The following is an 18,756-nucleotide window of genomic DNA, read 5'->3' on the forward strand; positions in this document are numbered from 1 at the left end:
GAACCTGTATTTGTTTCAGATTATTTTGCATCCCAAGAGAGGGGAAAACACAATGTAAGGTGATAAAAAGAGACTCTGCCCACACTCCGACCACACAACATACAATAGTGATTAAATATCTGCACTAGAAGTAAGAGGTAAATTGGACCTGTTGAACCCTAAAGATGACAAAATGTATAAGGGGAAAATACAGCATATTTTATAGACAATTTAATGGAAAGAAAATGGAATTTGAGACTTGAACCAAATGAAATAAGGAATAAGATGACTAACTGGTTTTGACAATTGACAGAGAAGTTCTTGGAGATTCTATTGGTAAAATATTTGCATTGATGAAATTTTGTAGTTGCATAGCAGGGTAGAAGAGGTTATTGAAAAAAAGAGGGCCTGCTTTAAAGCATGTGAAAGAACAAATGGATCATGGACTGTTATGATATATTTAAGTGAAGCTGATCTGGACAAACTGAATCCAGTTATGCAGCTTATGATAATTTATGTGATAGTGTAGGCTTAAAAATAAGGAAAAACATTGTAAATTCACTTAGATTAAAATGAACAGGAAATATGTAAATAATATTTTTAAAGAAATATGTATTTCATAAAAATAAGGAAATATGTAACCTCACTTAGCTTTAAGAGTTAGGATATTATGATTTTGATGAAAGATGTGGAGGAAAAGTAGATAGAAATGGTATTTAAAAAAATGTTAAGTAGGGAATCTTCCTTTGGTATCAAATCTAGTTGAAATGTTGGTCCAGGTTTGGAAATTCATCGAGGAGATTAGGTCAATTTAGTTAATCAAGGAGAACATAAAATATATGAAATTGTCAAATGATTGCTGGGAATTATTGTAGTACCGTTCTACAATAGTATAAGTGAAAATATCAGGTTTTATCAACATAGTGGAGTTAAACTGGCAAGCTACCGAAAAATGTTATGTCAAACAGAAATGGGTCAGGTTTTTGGGAAAATGAAACCAATTTCAGAGAACTAATCATGACTGTTATATACCTTCCAGATTAATGATAAACCCGTATTAGGTTGCAGTGTTGCATAAATTAGAAAGAAGGGACCAGAGAGAGCCTAAGGAGATAACAAAAACATGGCATTTATGGAAATATTAAGAATGTTCAGTAAAAGTTTGTGATGGGGCAAAACAAGTAATGGGCCAGAATTTTTAGAAAAATTAAAGCTGTTTCTGAGAACTAATCAAAACTGCTGTATGTCTTCCAACTTAGTGATAAACCTGTTTTAGGTTGCAGTGTTGCATAAATCAGAAATGTAGGGAACAAATAGGGCCTAAGGAGATAACAAAAACATGACATTTATGGAAATATTAAGAATTTGCAGTAAAACTTGGTGATGGGGAAAAAACATATATACTATAGGGTGTGTGGGAGTGGCAATGATGGAGTACCATCTGGTGGAGAATTTAATGAGATATTATGGACATGTATAATAAATATCTAAGGTGGCAATGTGTACCATCAACCCAAAGCAAAACAATTTGGGCTTCAGTACCATGCAGTTTTCTTTGTAAGAAGGTATCATGCTATTTGAAGGATAATTGTTGGAGTAGCTCAATGACCTTACCTGCAGCCATAGATACTTGCATAAAAGATCAATACTCAAGGAATATGTCATGACATGCGTGCACGTATTGCAAACCCCATCGGTATAATCCATAAACAACCTTGTGAAAGATAACATTTGAATACATTATTTGATCAACACGAAAACATATATATGATGTAACTTGTATTCACAATAAGAATTGCCATACCATCTTTCTGGCAGAGGTATAAGAGAACCAGCGGAATTCCTTTTTAACCTTGAACTTAGATTTAAAAGGATTGGAGATGGATGCTGATTTTCTAATGGGATGACAGTAGGGTGGTTGAAGTCAAAATAGTCTTCCAGAATGCAAAGAATCTTTGGCAAAGAGGAATTTGAGATTTAAGATGATGCTGGTGGAAATTGTGAGCAAGGATTTGAATGATATCCAGTGACTGAAAATATCATCCATGATAGGATCAAATTGTCATGAAAAAAGTTTAATAATTTGAATCTGAAATACTAGCTAAGGCTTGGTTATGGTCATTATAATGATTTCTTAACTGAAAAAGCTAGAGCATCTGATAGCTCTATAAACTAATTTCTTATGGTGAGTATGCAGTGCTAGTTAGTAGACTGTCTTTTGGAACTTCTATATTTGAATTTTCGCACTTTTATCATTTTCAGTTTTCTTTTACCCTTGTTTCTTAATTTATGTATGATGCAGAGTGGGCATCCAACAGCAAGCATTGTTGACAACAGAATGACTGATATATCCGATGCACTTGCTCAAGCATTGCAAGAAAAGGTCTTGCATTACATTTACCTTTAGTGTGATATTTTGTTTTATTTTTGTGTTTTTTTGCATTATGCTATTTTCATGTGGTCTGCTGATCTGTTTTTATTTGTGTAATTTCTACTTTGATGTTAAAAGCTTTATGAGCCAAATATTTTTGATATTTTTTTTTCATTTATCTAGCTGATTCTTGCTTTGTCAGATGGCTGCACTATTGCTTTTGTCCCAGCAAGAAGAGAGGCATCTACTAGAGAGGGATGTGAATAAAGCTCTTCAGAAAAAGTTGGAGGAACTCCAAAGGAACTTATCTCAAGTATTGTCTTTCCAGCTTTCATTTGGCCTGTATAATTATGATTATAATTACTGCATATTTTTTACTAGGCATTAAAATCTTGAAAATTATAATTTTAGAAAGGCATCCTAGTGCAGAAGGCTCCTGCCACTGCAAGGTCTGGGTTGGGGAATTAGATGGACACAGCCTTACCCTGCTTGCAGAGAGGTGGTTGTTGTGTCTTGTATCCATGACACCCAGGTAACAATAGAGCATCCTTACCATGGTCCAAGCCTTCAAGGTCTGTCCTCTTGAAAATTATACTTGTGTGAACCCGAAAAGATACTTCTGGTGAAGGTGTCATTCTCTTTTAGAGCTGGAAAGACATTGCATTTGCTTTCGGCCTTGTCTCCTTAGTTGATATAATTGATGTAATGTGCTTTAATTGCTGTGGCCATCTTTAAATATGATATCATAGTTATAAAAAAAGTAGTCACAATCTTGGTTCTTCTCTCTTATCTTTTTTTTTTTTTTTTTTTCCAATTTTTGAGTTAAGAGATTCTAGTGTACGGTACAGAATACAAATAGGAAGGTTGGGACCATGGTATTTCGTATCAGCTTGAATCGGCCGATACACCCCGTACCGTACCGGCGGGGAACCGGCACGGTTCAAGCCGGTTTTTCAGTGCATGAACTGAACCGTACCGGTCGGTTCGGTACGGTACGGGCTCGAACCGTGTGAAATCAGATGGTTCGGTATGGTTCAGCGTGGTTTTTTTTAGTGGTGGTGGGTGAAAATTTTTTTGATTTTTTTAATATTGGTACAGGTCGGTATGATATGGTACCATATCGTACCGAGCAGGAATCGGTACGGGTCTCGATACTGGTTCCTAAAACCTTGGTTGGGACTCAATTCTCTATTTGTTAGAGTAATGTACTCTTAACATTTTAACTTTTAGGTTCACAGCTAACTCATGTAATGTAACAAGTCATGATTTCTTGGCACGAAAAAAGCGTGAACCACCACCTAAACATATCATAATAAAGTTATACATGCCATATATAAAAAAAGTGCATAATTACTATATCTTCTAACAGAAAAACTTCATTGATGAAATTCAAGGGACATAATTAGGGACAAAAGCTATAGACATAGATATTAATATATTATATTTATGGAGAAGAGTCAACTATTTATCATTCATAGCTGCTCTAGTGACTGATGCTGGTTGTCTAGTATGCAACCATTTCAGAGCTCTGCATTCTTTGGCTGTTACTAGCACTTTATATATATATATATATATATATATATATATATATATAAAACTTAACAATTTTTGGTATCTCTTGCTTACAACATTATTCTTTTGGTATATAATGTTCTTTTGTTACACAGCTGTTATTGATCTTGGAGATGCACTAAGTAATTGTAATCAGCTATCGACCTATTGCCTTTATTTGTAAATTGTAATGATAGTATTCCTTATAATCCTGCCTGAATATTTTACTGTTTGTGTACATGTAATGTTGCATTTAATACTTGTTTTTCATTTTATAGGTTACGAATGAAAAGGTGAAAGCTCTTATGGAATTAGCACAACTAAAGAGAGAATTTCAGCTATTGCAGGAGTACAATTCCTTGTGCCATTTAATGCAACAATTTGGACACTGTTTCTATTGCACTCCTCTTTATTTTACATGAACATATTGCTGACATGCGTGTATTCTTCTATTCTTTTTCCCTTAGATACTTGCATGTAACAATGATATCAACATTACATAACCAATTTATCTGGTAGCAGTATCAATGTTTTTGCATTAAGACTGACGTTGTTATGTGGAATATAAAAAGTAAATAATAAATTGACCAACATGTCCATGACTATCAGATCATGTATATCCAATCATGAAACATATATTCATGTCACTTTGCATGAATTTTAGTTGCAATTTGTGTATAGAAACTAGGTTGTTTTAGCAAGGATTTGAGTGTCACTCGCATGGGGCATGTCTACATGTGGCTGGCACTGTATGTGTTATGTTGTGCCAACATGTATTCCATTCCATGCCAAAGAAAAGGGACTTAAGTCCCTTTGTTTTTTCTTAAAAGACACGGTAGGTGTTGTTCTGATGTTTGTTTTGGCCCCGATACAAATAAGCATTTAAAAAGATGTATTTTGGTCAAACTTTTAGGTGCGGAGTGGAATAGTTATTTTGTTTTGCTTTTGTTCATTAATTATCTGTTAAAAATATCATTGGCTTCAACGAGGGGTTTTATTAAGCTTTGATTGCTGTCTTGTCTATGGGTGGATATTCTTAATGTGCATGTCTGAATGAGCATTGGGTTTTAGTCATATATGTTAACCCCAAATTTAATCTGCTTAAGTTATGGTGAGTATGATTTTTTGATTCATCTCATTGTTATTTCTGCCCACCGTGAAGTATTGTGCACATCTAAAAGGCTAATTGATTTCCAAGTCTTAATGTGTGTGCATGCTATTGTTTCATAATCATCTACCCATTCTTGCAAACCATGTTTCCAATGAAGTGATGGTAAATGCTGGATAAAAAATGCTTTGTAAAAGGTGGTGTCATCTTTTCTTTATGTATAAAGACAAAGAACAGTGAAGGTCATGTAGACAAGCAGGTGCAGCAGTTTGTTAATGGGTGGACTTTCAAATTTTCCTCTTTCTATCTCATTTTAAATCCCAGTCCAAAACCCAGTATTAGTTAATGGGCCAGTTTAATATGGTACCATTGGGTTAGCATCTTGGTGATTCAATGAACATCAATTATTCTATTTTTCTTTATTTGTTGTTTGTTGCTTTTAGTGATTCTTTAGAGGGCTTTTAGGACCTACTTGTCAAACTTTAGTATTTTGAGATGATGGTTTAATAATGCTGGTGCTAGTATCTGTACCGACTTTTCCTCTCATTTCTTGTGCACCTCTCTTCACTCTTTTCATCTCTCCACATGTGAAAACAAACATTTAAGACTCAATTGGACTCTTTTCTTTTAATTGGGTCCCAGGCTTGTACCAGTTAGTATTGGCTAACCTGGTCATCGGTCCAATTAGTCTTGATCAGGAGCCACTAGTATAGACTCTATGACTCCTGATTTACATGGAAGCCCTTTAAGCAGGTCCTAGGCTTTTCTAGGTTGGTGCTGGCTAACCTAGTCACTAAAGTCAGTCTTGGCTGGGAAACCCTAACACCCAGTTTACAGGGACCTAGGGTTCCATAGCTATCCCAAGACTTCCTGTCACTGATTTGGATGGCTGGGTTGGATAGGGTCCGGAACGGATGGTTTGTTATCTATTTTTTGGCCCAATTTTCCTTGCCTCTTGTTTGATCAAATGGAGATCCTTCTTTCTTTCTCCTCTCTTAATCCTTTTGACACGTGTTTCATTGCTTGTGTCTGTTTTTGTTGATCTTTTGTTATATTTTCACCAAGAATGCAAGGGCATGGGGATTATCTTACATGAAGATTAAATCATTGGGAACATCAAAAACCATTCTACTCATTATAATCAAGGTTTTAAATACTGCTATTAAATCCTATACTATTTTTCTATTGAAGTAGCGCTGTATCGATAGGGTGCCAATACTAACAATACACACCAAAACTGAAAAACATCAAAAAAAAAAAAAAACCATCTGTGCCAACTGGCACGATCGATATTGGTACCATCTGTGTACTGGTTTAGATTGTTACAGAGTGTTATGGCTTGTAGCTTTGTACCGTTGTACATATTAGTACATACTTTTTTGGCATCCCTGCACCCGTATCGGTGCCAGTTTTGCATCAGAATGGTACATTACCAATAGTAGCATTCTATTTGGCAATTTTTGGATCTGTTGGGGCAATCGATTTGGCTACCCCGATTTGCACTCGATGCACGATGTCTCCGACTTGACAACGGCATCCGACTATGTGTCGCCGATCGATGTCAAACCGAATGGTCTAATCGGTCAAAGGAATTGATGATTTGCCACACCATCTTATCAGCATTCGACATCGACAACCTATTGTCGATCGTCTACTCAAGCAGTGATCGACTAAAACAACCCGATATCTAGTCGGTAGCGGCACCCTGTCGGCATGTAACGGCATCCTGTCGGCATGCCATCGATGATACCATCGATGATTCTGACATAACATTGGGATCACCGACTATCAGTCGATATCACCAACCTCCAATCGGCTTATCAGAAAACGTCAACGCAATAAGCGCGTAACTGTCAGCGCACTAAGTGCGTAATGGTTACTTCCATGATCAGGCTATCAGTTGTCCATTAAGTAGGCATTAACTGCTTACTCCACAACACCACAAAGTTGAAATAAGCGGGACCTACGTGCCTAACCATTACAAATGGTTATCAACAATTCGTCTATAAAAGGGAGGTAAATAAACAGTGTTTGTAAGATACTTCTGGACAAACACTCTGCCACTGTCTATATTCGACTTATTGTTCGCCCACTCTCCACTGACTTAAGCATCGGAGAATTTTCATCGAACACAACTCCGATCAGTGTGGACTTCTTTTGCAGGTGTTTTTCACCGATATCAGACGCTCTAAGGGATTGGCCGCAACAGATTGGCGCATCAGGTAGGGGGCAAACAAACCCTCAAAGAGCAATGGCAAGAGGAAAAATCCAGAAGACATCCATCAACAGTGGCTGGCGATCTTTCCATGGGAAGAGGCTATTTGAGCCAGAATGTAGAGCCCCATGCTCCACAGCAACAATCAAAGGAGCCCCACCATCCTCGATCACTCCTTCAAATCGATACCGCCAATCATTAGCTGCCTCATTTCAACACAGCCAACCATCGATGGTGGCGTAATCTCGAAGACAGTCTCATCGGTGGGATTAGCCATACCACTCAGCCTATCACTCTCAACGCGTCGATCGCCACCTATTCCCCTCCATAAAGCTGATAAGGAGAAATGACAATGTACATTTAGAAAGTTTCTCCAAATGATGAATCGATCATGATCGATGATTCTGAAAGCTTTCTCCAAACGATGAATCGATCGTGATCGACGATTCGGAAAGCTTCTCCAAACAACGAATCGATCCTGATCGATGATTCTGAAAGCTCCTCTAAATGATGAATCGATCGTGATCGACGATTCGAAAAGCTTCTCTAAATGATGAATCGATCGTGATCGACGATACAAAAAGCTCCCTCCAAATGACGAATCGATCCTGATCGGCGATTCGGAAAGTTCCTCTAAATAATAACTATGCTCCTCTACAATGGAATGACTTACGATCATGTTTCGGATCAACGGAACAATCTACAACAATATTCCTTTACGACCGAACGATTGCCCTTCAGATATGGAATGTCAACAATCTAAGACTGTATCTTCAGTAAAGTTGTCCTTACGACATAATATATTCGAACAAGTTCGATTTTCAACATACTTTTAATTGAAATATAATACAATGAGCTCTGGCTCAAGATGATTCGACGACAAATATGAGCTCCAGCTCAAAAGATGATTCGATGACAAATACAAGCTTTGGCTCAAGCTCCGAAGGGCCAAAGTAGAAAAATACCAATTTCCGAATCGAAATGAATCCCAAGAGGACTAACATGCCGACTTGACTATAGTTGGACGGAACAACATGCCGACTTGGCTACGGTCGGATGGAACAATATGCCAGTTCGACTATGATCGGGTGGAACAACATGCCGATCCGACTCAGATCGGCAAAAGATTGACTCTGATCCGCAAAAGACTGATTTCGGTCGGCAGGTCATCGACTCCGATCGGCAAAAGACCAACTCCAGTCGGCTAACACCGACTCTGGTCGGTAAATATCGACTCCAATCAGATAATGTCGACTGATAATGCTGATTTCGATCGGTTGAGCACCAACTCCAGACAGTCAAAGTTAATCAGTTAATCAATTATTCAAGTAAAAAAAAGAAAAGATAAGTACTTAACACTTAGAAAAATTTACTTTCATTACTGTAAAAAGACAAAGGGATTACAAAAAGTGAACTAAGGTCCAAATACGAAAATCGGACTAAGCTACACCGACTTCCTTTCATCGACTCCATCGACTGTCTCTCCAGTTGCCGTTGTTGCATCGATCTCTTGGACCCCGACAGCCGGCTCTTTCTCAGCAGTAGGCACAATCCGCGTGAATCGCTAGGAGCCGACAATCGTCCGACGCGTGGCAACGGCCAACTGGTTGAAATCAAATCAAGTCATATCTTCCCGCCATCTAGTCGCCTGCAACATTAAATAACCGTCTCCTTGAAGTGACACTCCAATAATAATTACACGACCTTCGAAATGATAAAGTGGCTGACGGTTCAGTTTTCAAAGAAATCATAAATACCAACGGCCAAAATGACTATAGAATCTAGCGCCAAATCATAACAAAAGATACTCCTATCGTCCAACGTGTCAAGTCATCTTGAACTTGGAAGTGAGGGGCAACTATTGGGGCAACGGATTCTGCTACCCCGATTTGCACTCGATGCATGATATCTCTGACTCAACAATGGCAACCATGTGTCGTTGATCGATGTCAAGCCGAATGGTCTAATCAGTCAAAGGAGTTGACGATTTGCCACACCGACTGCCTTATCAGCATTTGACACCGACAACCTATCACCGATCATCTACTCAAGTAGTGACTGACTAAGACAACTCGACTTCCAGTTGGTAGTAGCATCCTATTGGCATCCAGTTGGTAACAATATTCTGTCGGTATGCCATCGACGATTCCATCGACGACTCCGACATAACATTGGAATCACCGACTATCAGTCGGTATCAACGACCCTCAGTCGGCTTATCAGAAACCATCAGCTCACTCAGCGCGTAACCGTCAGCGCAATCAGCGCGTAACCGTCAGCGCACTAAGCGCGTAACTGTTACTTCTATGATCAGGTCATCAGCTGCCCACTAAGTAGGCATTAACTGTCCACTTCATGACACCACAAAGTCAAAATAAGCGGAATCGATGTGCCTAGCCGTTACAAACGGTTACTAACAATTTGTCTATACAAGGGAGGTAAATGAACAGTGTTGGTCAAATATTTCTGGTCAAACACTCTGCCACTTTCTATATTCAACTTACTGTTCGTCTACTCCCCACTGACTTAAGCATCGGAGGATCCCCGCTAGACACAACTCCGATCAGCGTAGATTTTTTTTGCAGATGCTCTTCACCGATGTCAGGCGCTCCAGGAGATTGGCCGCAACAGGATCCATGATTGTTGTTGTATGGATTGGACTTATCTTTTCCTTTTTTATCATGATTTTTAGATTTATAAACAAAACTTACATTTATCTAACTTTTTTATTTAAACTAAAAATTCTGTAGAAAGATAAAAGACTAATGTACCCAAGGTTGGACATATCAATGGCACGGTGGGGTGTCCCACCCATTCTAAGTGTTGGGATGAGTCGAGAAATGGACCAAGATGAGATGAGTCAAGACACAAACTGGGATGGGACAAAACATCCACCATCCCGAGTTTCGGTACATGGGGTGTAACTGAGATGGCCTCATCCCATGGTATTTAAATTAAAACCTTGAATACACCCATACTACTTGCATATATTCTAAATCAGTACAATTGACTAAAGGTAATGAAAAAGGTTTTGAATGAATTAGGTTGGATTAGTTTTAAGGGTGAGATGTTAAGAGAGTGAATATAATGTCCCTCGAGCAATGAGAAACTTCCTGAATATCTTTTAATCACTCATGCTTCTTGTAATTCCATTTTCTGCTTTTATATATGGCTTACATTTTGGGGAAATAGTTCTGATGTGTATTACCAACTCTTTGCATGAATATGTTGTTTTATTGTACAATAATTAATAGTGGGCATCTTTTATCTATTCGTTTCTTTTTGTTGACAACTTTCCTAAGGTATCTATATCTACTTATTATCATATGCTGCTACAGAAATTGCAGCCATAGTGTGAAACATGGCAATTATTTGGCTGATGATTCGGACAAAAACGTAGCCATTCATGAGCGAGAAGGAAGATTGAAGAATCTTTTAAAGAAAACATACTTGAAGCGTTGGATGGGGAATGATCATAGTCAACATGATGGTGATAGTTATGGAAGCTCTGGTGAAGGCAATTCGAATAATAAGAAAGACCTCAAATCCATGGATCTGGCAAGGTTCAGAGTGATGCTTATTGTTTTATATTAGGAAGTGTTTAGCATCATGATTTGATTTCCAATCCATCATTCAATTATATTTTGTCTGCATAAGATACCTGAAAAGGACCCTTTTTTGATTTCCTGAAGGGTTTAAACGAGATGCATACAGGATTGTGCTATAAATTTTCACTGCAAATACAAGTATTCAGCATCCTGTTATTTTTTTTTGCCAAAGATAAATTATGGAAGCGATTATTATTTTCACTCTGAATAGGGAATAAAATATTTTTCTAAGAAAATGTACATAATAAAATCTGATATGGCCTGGCCCCTTTTAAGGTTCAAGAGAAAGATAATCACTTTCCTGAAGGTAAAACAGCGATATTTTTGTTCTACTAATTACCTAGTTATTTACTTGTCCAAGAAAAAGAAAAACATTTCTCTCTCTCTCTCTCTGTGTGTGTGTGCGCGCACGCGCGCATCCCCCCTCCTTCCCCCCATTGTCACTTTCCTCTAAACACACATATGCATGCGTGTGTTTGCATATACTCATATATTTGTGCATGTAGTGTAAAAATTCCTAAAATATATAAACTCTATATTCTCGACAGTAATGAAGTTATTAAGGGCTTGTTCTGCAAAATGATTCTTAGAATACAATAGTCTGAGTATAATAGTTGCAGTTGGGAAAAGCACTTTTGGTTCCACCTACTCTTATAAACACTATCAGTGAAAGAAAGCTGTGAGTCCATAGCTGGAGTTAATTAAATAGACCGATATCCAGAGAAGATTTAAACTTCATATTCCTGATTGTGATGAAGTTACTGATGTTTTGTAAGCTACAATACTTCAAGTTATTCTTTTAATTTATTAAGATTAAAAATGTTTTTAATAATATCTACTTGTATAAATTATTACAAAAAATAGCTGATAGTTAATGATTGGGGTCAGGTAGATATTTGAGGGCCAAATAAGTTAATTAATAAATAGAAATAAGGTCAAGCACCAATCCTGCATTAGAATTCTATATAAGGAAGATAAAAGGGGCTTGTTCTTCACTTAAGCGGTTTAGGAAAATCCATATTTTACATTGACGAAGTTCAAGTGATTGCTGTCATATCCCATGATTAATATTTTTAACCTGATTAGGATGCATTGTTGCATCTTAATTAATAATGTTTGATTATGACACGTCTCTTTGCTAAACCTATGATTACTTTCTATTGTGTAATATTTGGTGTTGTTATACCAAATTAGATCGACAAGTCTCAAGATATAATTAGAAGAAGGGTTTTTCCTAAAACTGATAAAATCATGGTATTCCGTACTGGTCTAAACTGGCCGGTACACTCCGTACCGTACCAGTGGGGAACCGGTCCGATTCAGACCGGATTTTCGGAAAATAGCATAAACCAGACCAAAGCGGTTGGTTCAATACGGTATCAGCCCAAACTGTTTGATACCAGGCGGTTCAGTACAGTTCGGGGCCGGTTCGGTTCGGTCTTTTTTTTTTTTTTTGTGCTGTTGGATGGGATTTTTTTTGATTTTTTTATATCCGGTATGGTATCGTACCGATCAGCAATTGGAATGGATTCCGATATCGAGCCGCGAACTTTGGATAAAACCAATCCAATCTAACATATATTAGAAATAATAGGTCATAAGTGTGTTTGTCATACATAAATATACGCGCACATACACATACACAGACACACATACGTTTATATGTAATTATATAGAAAAGGACTAAGCTCCTCTTTAGAAGATAGGGTATTTACCGCTCTTAGGTTTGAAATCAACAATCAGGCATCCAAACAGAAGACCTACGCTACTGGTCATAATCTATACTACTAGAAATACCTAGAAACCAAAAATCATATGTTTTGGTAATCTCCATTCTATGTATTAAGTAGGCACAAAAATGGATGGTTTTTGTTATGCTAGGATGCTAAAGTGATGATAAAGCATTTAAATTGAGAATCCACCTTACTGATCATGCTTTGTTCATGTTAAAACATGCATAGAACGAAAGTCAATAGAGTTTAGTGCTTAGATTATAGCAAAACATGATCTCATATTATTTAACTGTTCATTTTCGGTTTCGATGCATTTTTAATGGTATAGATCATGATCAATTGAATGGATCTTCCTTTGGGTGCCTGATTATTGATTTTCAACCTAAAGGAGTAGATATCCTCTCCTCTCCAAAGGAGCATAGTCCATCTCTCTCTCTCTCTCTCTCTCTCTCTCACACACACACACACACGTATCCTCTTCTACATGTTTAATCCATTTTTTATTTCTAATTGTAAATTGTTCAGACTGATTGAGCCTAAACTACTATATTTTCCTGTTGTTCACTTATCTGTTTCACTACTTCTCAATGCTATTACTTAATTCAAGACTTTGTTTCCTTGATCATATGTGTTTGAACATTTCATCAATAAGTTTCTTTATATGTGAAGTTCTTGCTGATTCTCGAAGAACTTTCTGGAACCTGTTTTATGTGGTCTTTAAATGGTGGAGACTGGAGAGTATCAGAATATATATAGGCACTATGGACTAATATAAGGTTTGTTTATGAATATTCTTAATCACAGAGAGAGGGAGAGAGAGAGGGAGGGAGGGAGGTACATTGAGAATATGGGGACCAGCACCTGGGGGGCTTTATTTTTTGTAGTTTTTTTTTCCGCCATCATCAAGAGAAATGAAAATGCTCCAGTCCACAAGAAGACTAATTTCCTTTTTTAACATATTTTGGCTGGTTTCCCTATTCTTATTAATTTGAATCATCTTGGACTATTCACATGAAGAAAGAAAGATAACTATGATAAAATTGTGGATCTCCTGAAATCCCTCATACAACAGAAAAGAAATAAGAAATAAACTAAGCCCCAATTGACCTGATATTCTACTAAATCTCTAAAAGCAAGATCTGTAACTTGCACAAAAATAGGCCATTATTTGACTTATTGCTGTATATAGGGCAGCAGCAAAAATCTTCATGAGATTGGGATTAGTTTTAAGTTTAAATTTCCCTTGCATAACATTTTATTTCAAAAGGATTTCGTACAATGAATTTTTCTCATCCCTTCTTTGCATGTGTGTATCTGTTTGTAGCTTATACCTATGTCGTCAAATTAAAGTATAGAATGGAGCAAATATGTAGCCAATTTCAGTTTAATATCACATTTACTTTTCTGATCATTAATTTTTTATCATTAATCAATTTCAGGTTGAAAATTGAAAATGCAGCCCTTCAGGAAACCATGGCAAATATGGAACGTGTCACTTCTTCAGTTCGCAGGCTTCATGTTTTACTTTTAAAGGTTAGTCCTCTTTCCTTTAAAACATAAATAATAAAAATACTATTATAATACAAATTTTAATGCAATGTGCTACTTGAGGTTTCTAAGTGCCGGACCATTCTGATTTTATGCTAAGGCAGTACCAACACCGGCACTACATTGGCATGGCACCCATTTATATTCTTTTTGTATTCTTTTTAATTTCTAAATCTTCTTTGATTATTTTTTGTTATGGCATATCTTGGTATGACATCAGCATCACTAGGACACAAGCTTTGCCATCCAGTGGCTGGCATGCCTTATGCAAGCAACACTTAAATTCTTTTTGATAATTCTTTCTTGTTTCACGTAACTTTTTTTCTTTTTGAATGATAGGGAGTAAATTAATTTTGTTTTTGTGACACTTAATTAGAGTTTATGGTAATAATATCGCAATACTTAACATTGGTTCTTGAGGCTTTTTTGCAACATGTTTCAGTATATCAGCTGTATCATATATATTTTGATTTTATTATGAAAAATATATGATTTCCCTATTATTTTCATTTCCCTGGCAAAAGATTGTTTGCTCATCAGGTATGGAGGTTTTATCTACCTCAGTATCTTCATGGCAAGGTTTATTTGCTTCAGCAACTTTGATTGCAATTTCCTTATGGTTTAGTAGTTACCTCCTGGATTTTCTGTTCAAACTTTTTGATATTTGGTATGTAGCGAATATAGAGGAAAACCAGATTTCTAGGTCTAGTCATCAAGCTCCATGCCGATACCTTACCAGTATAGTATTGTATGGTAATGTCCCTGTACCAACACATGGTATAAGTGCTCCAATAACAATGAACCATGTCTCAAATCTATTTGACACATTAACCAGAAACCTTTTCCTGTTAAAGAGAGGAGAAGATTGGGGTAAGGATTGAGAAAAATTTGCAGTAAACCAATGATTACTCTTCACAGGGATGATTGACAAATAAGGACACATAAAACCAATTCAAATTGTTGGCAGATGGGTTGATGGTCATGATCATTATGCTGGTATGAGAAGAAGTTCATTCATAATAGTAGTGGTAATTTCTAAGTTGGCTGCTTTTGAAGTTTTTCAACTCAGAATCATACTTTACTATATTTAGGCTCAATCTTCTTCCCCAGAAACGTCTTGTTACCTGTAGGATTTCAGAAGAAAGATGCAAGGGTGAAAAAGGAATTTGCTTACCGCTCATTTTATAGAATTTTGTTGATATAAAACTGTGAGATTACTTGTATTATAGAATTTTGTTGATATAAAACTGTGAGATTAGAAAGAAAAGCTGAATACTCGTGGATACTGCCTAATTCTTTGGAAGGAGCTCTTTTGAAGGAGCTTGTAGTCGATGCATAGCTAAACGGAGTATTTGGCTGGAAGTACCCTTCCCTCCCACAGAAAAATGAAGAAAGATCTTCTAAGTTCCTTAAAATGAGTCAACATTACTGTGGAAACATTATTGCTATTTTAATTCCGTAGAAATCTGCTACATCTCCACATTTTTGGGACAGATGCAATACTCTTTGGAGACTGCGGATCCTCCATGCCCAGTGCTGTGTGGCACTCAGGATTGGTTCATGCTAGGGCAGGTTCCCTGCATCAGCACCTCTGTTGGCCCCTGGTGATGCAGGGCACAGGCCCTGGCACAAGAACTATTAATGCACAGGGCACATGGTTGGGCATATGGTGCGAGGCACAAAGGATCTGCACTCCTCGTTGAATGGCCCACCGAACATAACTTTTTAACGGGGCTGAATTTGATAAGTCTGATGGATCTTTTGGTATTTTTCAAAAGGCTTTCTCCATGTGTAATTTTTGTAATGTGCATTTTATCATGATCTATGAACCTGCATTTACTTGTCTCCAGATGCTTCTCTTGTCTGCTCTGTGCCAGAGCAGGCAAATAGGAAAACTATGAAGAGAAAAGAAAAGAAAATTAGGAAGAAGAGCAATACATTTTGTTAAAAATTAGGAAAGTAAATTTTTGGAAACACGAACCTCTTACCAAGTATAATACTGTCATACTGAGATATGTTGGCATGTTGGCCTTCAAATTCCCACTGCTTGTCACATAATTGAACCATGCACAAACAGGAAAAAAAAGGTCGACATATTCCTGTAACATCATCCAGTGTTAATTAGATGTTTGGCTTCTGCTACATGACAACAGGATTCCCCAACATTTCCTCGTGTCACAACCTCCTTCTACAGAATTAGTTAGTGGCATTACCTTCATGCTTTGTTTCTGATTTTTGATGATAGAACATTATTAATGTCTATTGCAGGTGCAAGATGATGCAGCATCAGCTGGTCCTACTGAAAGTATAATTCAAGCATTGAGCAACATAATCTCAGAGGCAAACCATATGAAGACAGCCCTTGGGAGCTCACTTCCTGTCAGCTGGTCTGGCAATGAAGAGGATGCTATTACTTATGAAAATCTTTATGAACCGACAGAGGCACCCAAAATTGAGAAAGTTGACCCTGTTTCTGCTGCAGGATTGGAGATGGTGGATCTCCTGATACTAGCAGTTGAGCTCCAGAAGGAGAATTTGATAGTGAAGCATGCTGGTTTGCAGATTTGAGTGGAATTTTATCTGTCAGTTACTCGGGAAATTCTCCAAACCTATGTTGTATCCTTGTCTACATGTATGTTATAAATTTTATAAATTAGTGCATTTGTGTATATTTCAGGTGTTCTTTTTTTAGTTTCAAGTGTCTATTTACCTGTTTAGATTATAATGGCGGTACCACTATTTTATTTCCTACATATGAATAGGCTTCTAGTAAGTCTCATGCTAGTCGTTTCCCCTATTCCTTTTATATCATACACGTTTTGGTAAGGGGCCATGGCAGCGGGTTAATACTAGATTGATGCAGCGAGGGTGAAGAGCAAATGTTGCTTGTTAAGTATTTTAGGACTCAGTTAATACTAGATTGATGCAGCAAGGGTGAAGAGCAAATGTTGCTTGTTAAGTATTTTAGGACTCAGTTTGGTTCACCGGAAGTGGAAAGATAATTTTTGAAAAGTTAAGAAGAGCTGTCGCGTTTGATGAGAGTTTTAAAAAAAAAAGGGGGAATGAAAAAAAATTTTTCTACGGAAAGGTAGTTTCTATAAGATGTGAATTGATTATTTTTTTTAAAATATTTTTAAAAAATTTATAATTAAAATTTTAAAAAATATCAATAGATGATTAAAGATGAACTATTAAATAATAATATATATTGAGGTGTCCATTTTCTTCCCATTGCAAAATTAATATAATACTATATTAATATTTTTTAATATATATTAATATAAATATTATAATATTTATAAAATATTAATATTATTATAATATTTATACTAATATAATATTTTGTTAATATTAATATAATATTTATGTTAATATATGTATTATATTAATATAATAATATTATATTTATATAAAGTTTGGGAATAAAAAAATATGATTTTATATATATTAAGGATATAATAATATTTTATATAATTGTTTTAGAAAAATAGAAGTTCAACCAACTCTATGAGAAGTTATTTTTTTATAGCTCATCAAATATATCAAAATTTTATTTTAAGGAAGTAATTTTTTGAGAAGAAAAATTCTTTCTGTGATATGAATGAGTTCCTGATATATCATTGGTTCCAAAGAGTGCAATTAGGTATTTTATTGACAAAAAAAAAAAAAAAACACGATAGAAAAAGTTGCTTCCTCCAGTTAGAGCTAGGTGGCTAGCAGCCTGGATCTTTGGTTAGCAGATAGGAATACGGGATGAATCCTGTTGCGGGATCTCCCTGCTTTCAGAGTCAGATGAGGGAGGAAACACTGACTACAAAATGAGTGGTGGAGACTATATGATTTGTTCAGTTTAATAGAATCAATTTTTGTATCGAGATCACATGGCTGTGGAAATTCCAATCATATGCTTGAATAGGGGGAAAAAAAAAAAAGGACATTTCCCATCTGGAACGTGGCGATAATTTCTTAGTTAAGCTCTAAAACCAGAAGAATACAAGGAGCTACTTGTTTCTTTTCTTCCTCACTTTCAAATCTTCTGAACCTAATTTCTTCTGCATATGATTATCAACTTTATAGCTCAGCTGATTAGACTTGGAAGATGTCTGCTTATAAATCTCAGTCTGGACATCTAAGAGCAGTGATATGGTATGGTCCTGAGACGTGGTCCTAGTTTCCCTTTTTTTTTTTTTTTTTTGGTTAAAAACAATAATGGGAGAACAATCATCAAACTAGTGATTAAAATTCTAAACAAAAAAACCCCAAACCAAAAAAAGAACGACCAACGTTTTTTTATTTTATTTTATTTTATTATATTTGTGCAATTAGAATGGCTAATGCTATAGCATGTTAGTGCCGTTCAAACAGACGCAACCACGTTAGCCTCGTGAGTTCAATGAACCGACTGGACTCGAATATTCCATATGGTTCTCTCTTGAGTTCATTATCTAAATAATTTTAAAAAAATATTTATTAAAATAATATAATTTTTAATTTATTTATAAAAATAATGTAATTCTATAAAATGTTATTTGAAATGATGTTTTATAGTTGCCACGTCAATACCCTCTCTGCCTTACGTAGATATCCAAAAAAAAAAAAACATTAAAGTCACTATTTGAAATGACATTTTTGAAAATTAGTAC

The 18,756-nt window shown here is 36.2% G+C and overlaps 1 protein-coding gene across 4 annotated transcripts in view; it reads left to right on the forward strand.

Moving 5' to 3' along the window:
• The window catches only part of LOC105060673 (uncharacterized), a 41,437-nt gene extending 24,655 nt beyond the window's left edge, over positions 1-16,782 (forward strand). For 3 of the 4 annotated variants that reach the window (XM_073248152.1, XM_010944466.4, XM_073248153.1), the window contains 6 exons: positions 2,282-2,362; positions 2,553-2,663; positions 4,180-4,250; positions 10,563-10,787; positions 14,005-14,098; positions 16,382-16,782. In XM_073248152.1, coding sequence (XP_073104253.1) covers positions 2,282-2,362; positions 2,553-2,663; positions 4,180-4,250; positions 10,563-10,787; positions 14,005-14,098; positions 16,382-16,681 — 882 coding nt within the window. In that variant the 3' untranslated portion in view covers positions 16,682-16,782. The remainder of the gene's footprint in view (positions 1-2,281; positions 2,363-2,552; positions 2,664-4,179; positions 4,251-10,562; positions 10,788-14,004; positions 14,099-16,381) is intronic. The other variant, XM_073248154.1, reaches the window with a different exon arrangement.
• Positions 16,783-18,756: the final 1,974 nt, after the last annotated feature.

The sequence above is a fragment of the Elaeis guineensis genome, chromosome 13 (genome assembly GCF_000442705.2).
Source record: "Elaeis guineensis isolate ETL-2024a chromosome 13, EG11, whole genome shotgun sequence".
Lineage (NCBI taxonomy): Eukaryota > Viridiplantae > Streptophyta > Magnoliopsida > Arecales > Arecaceae > Elaeis > Elaeis guineensis.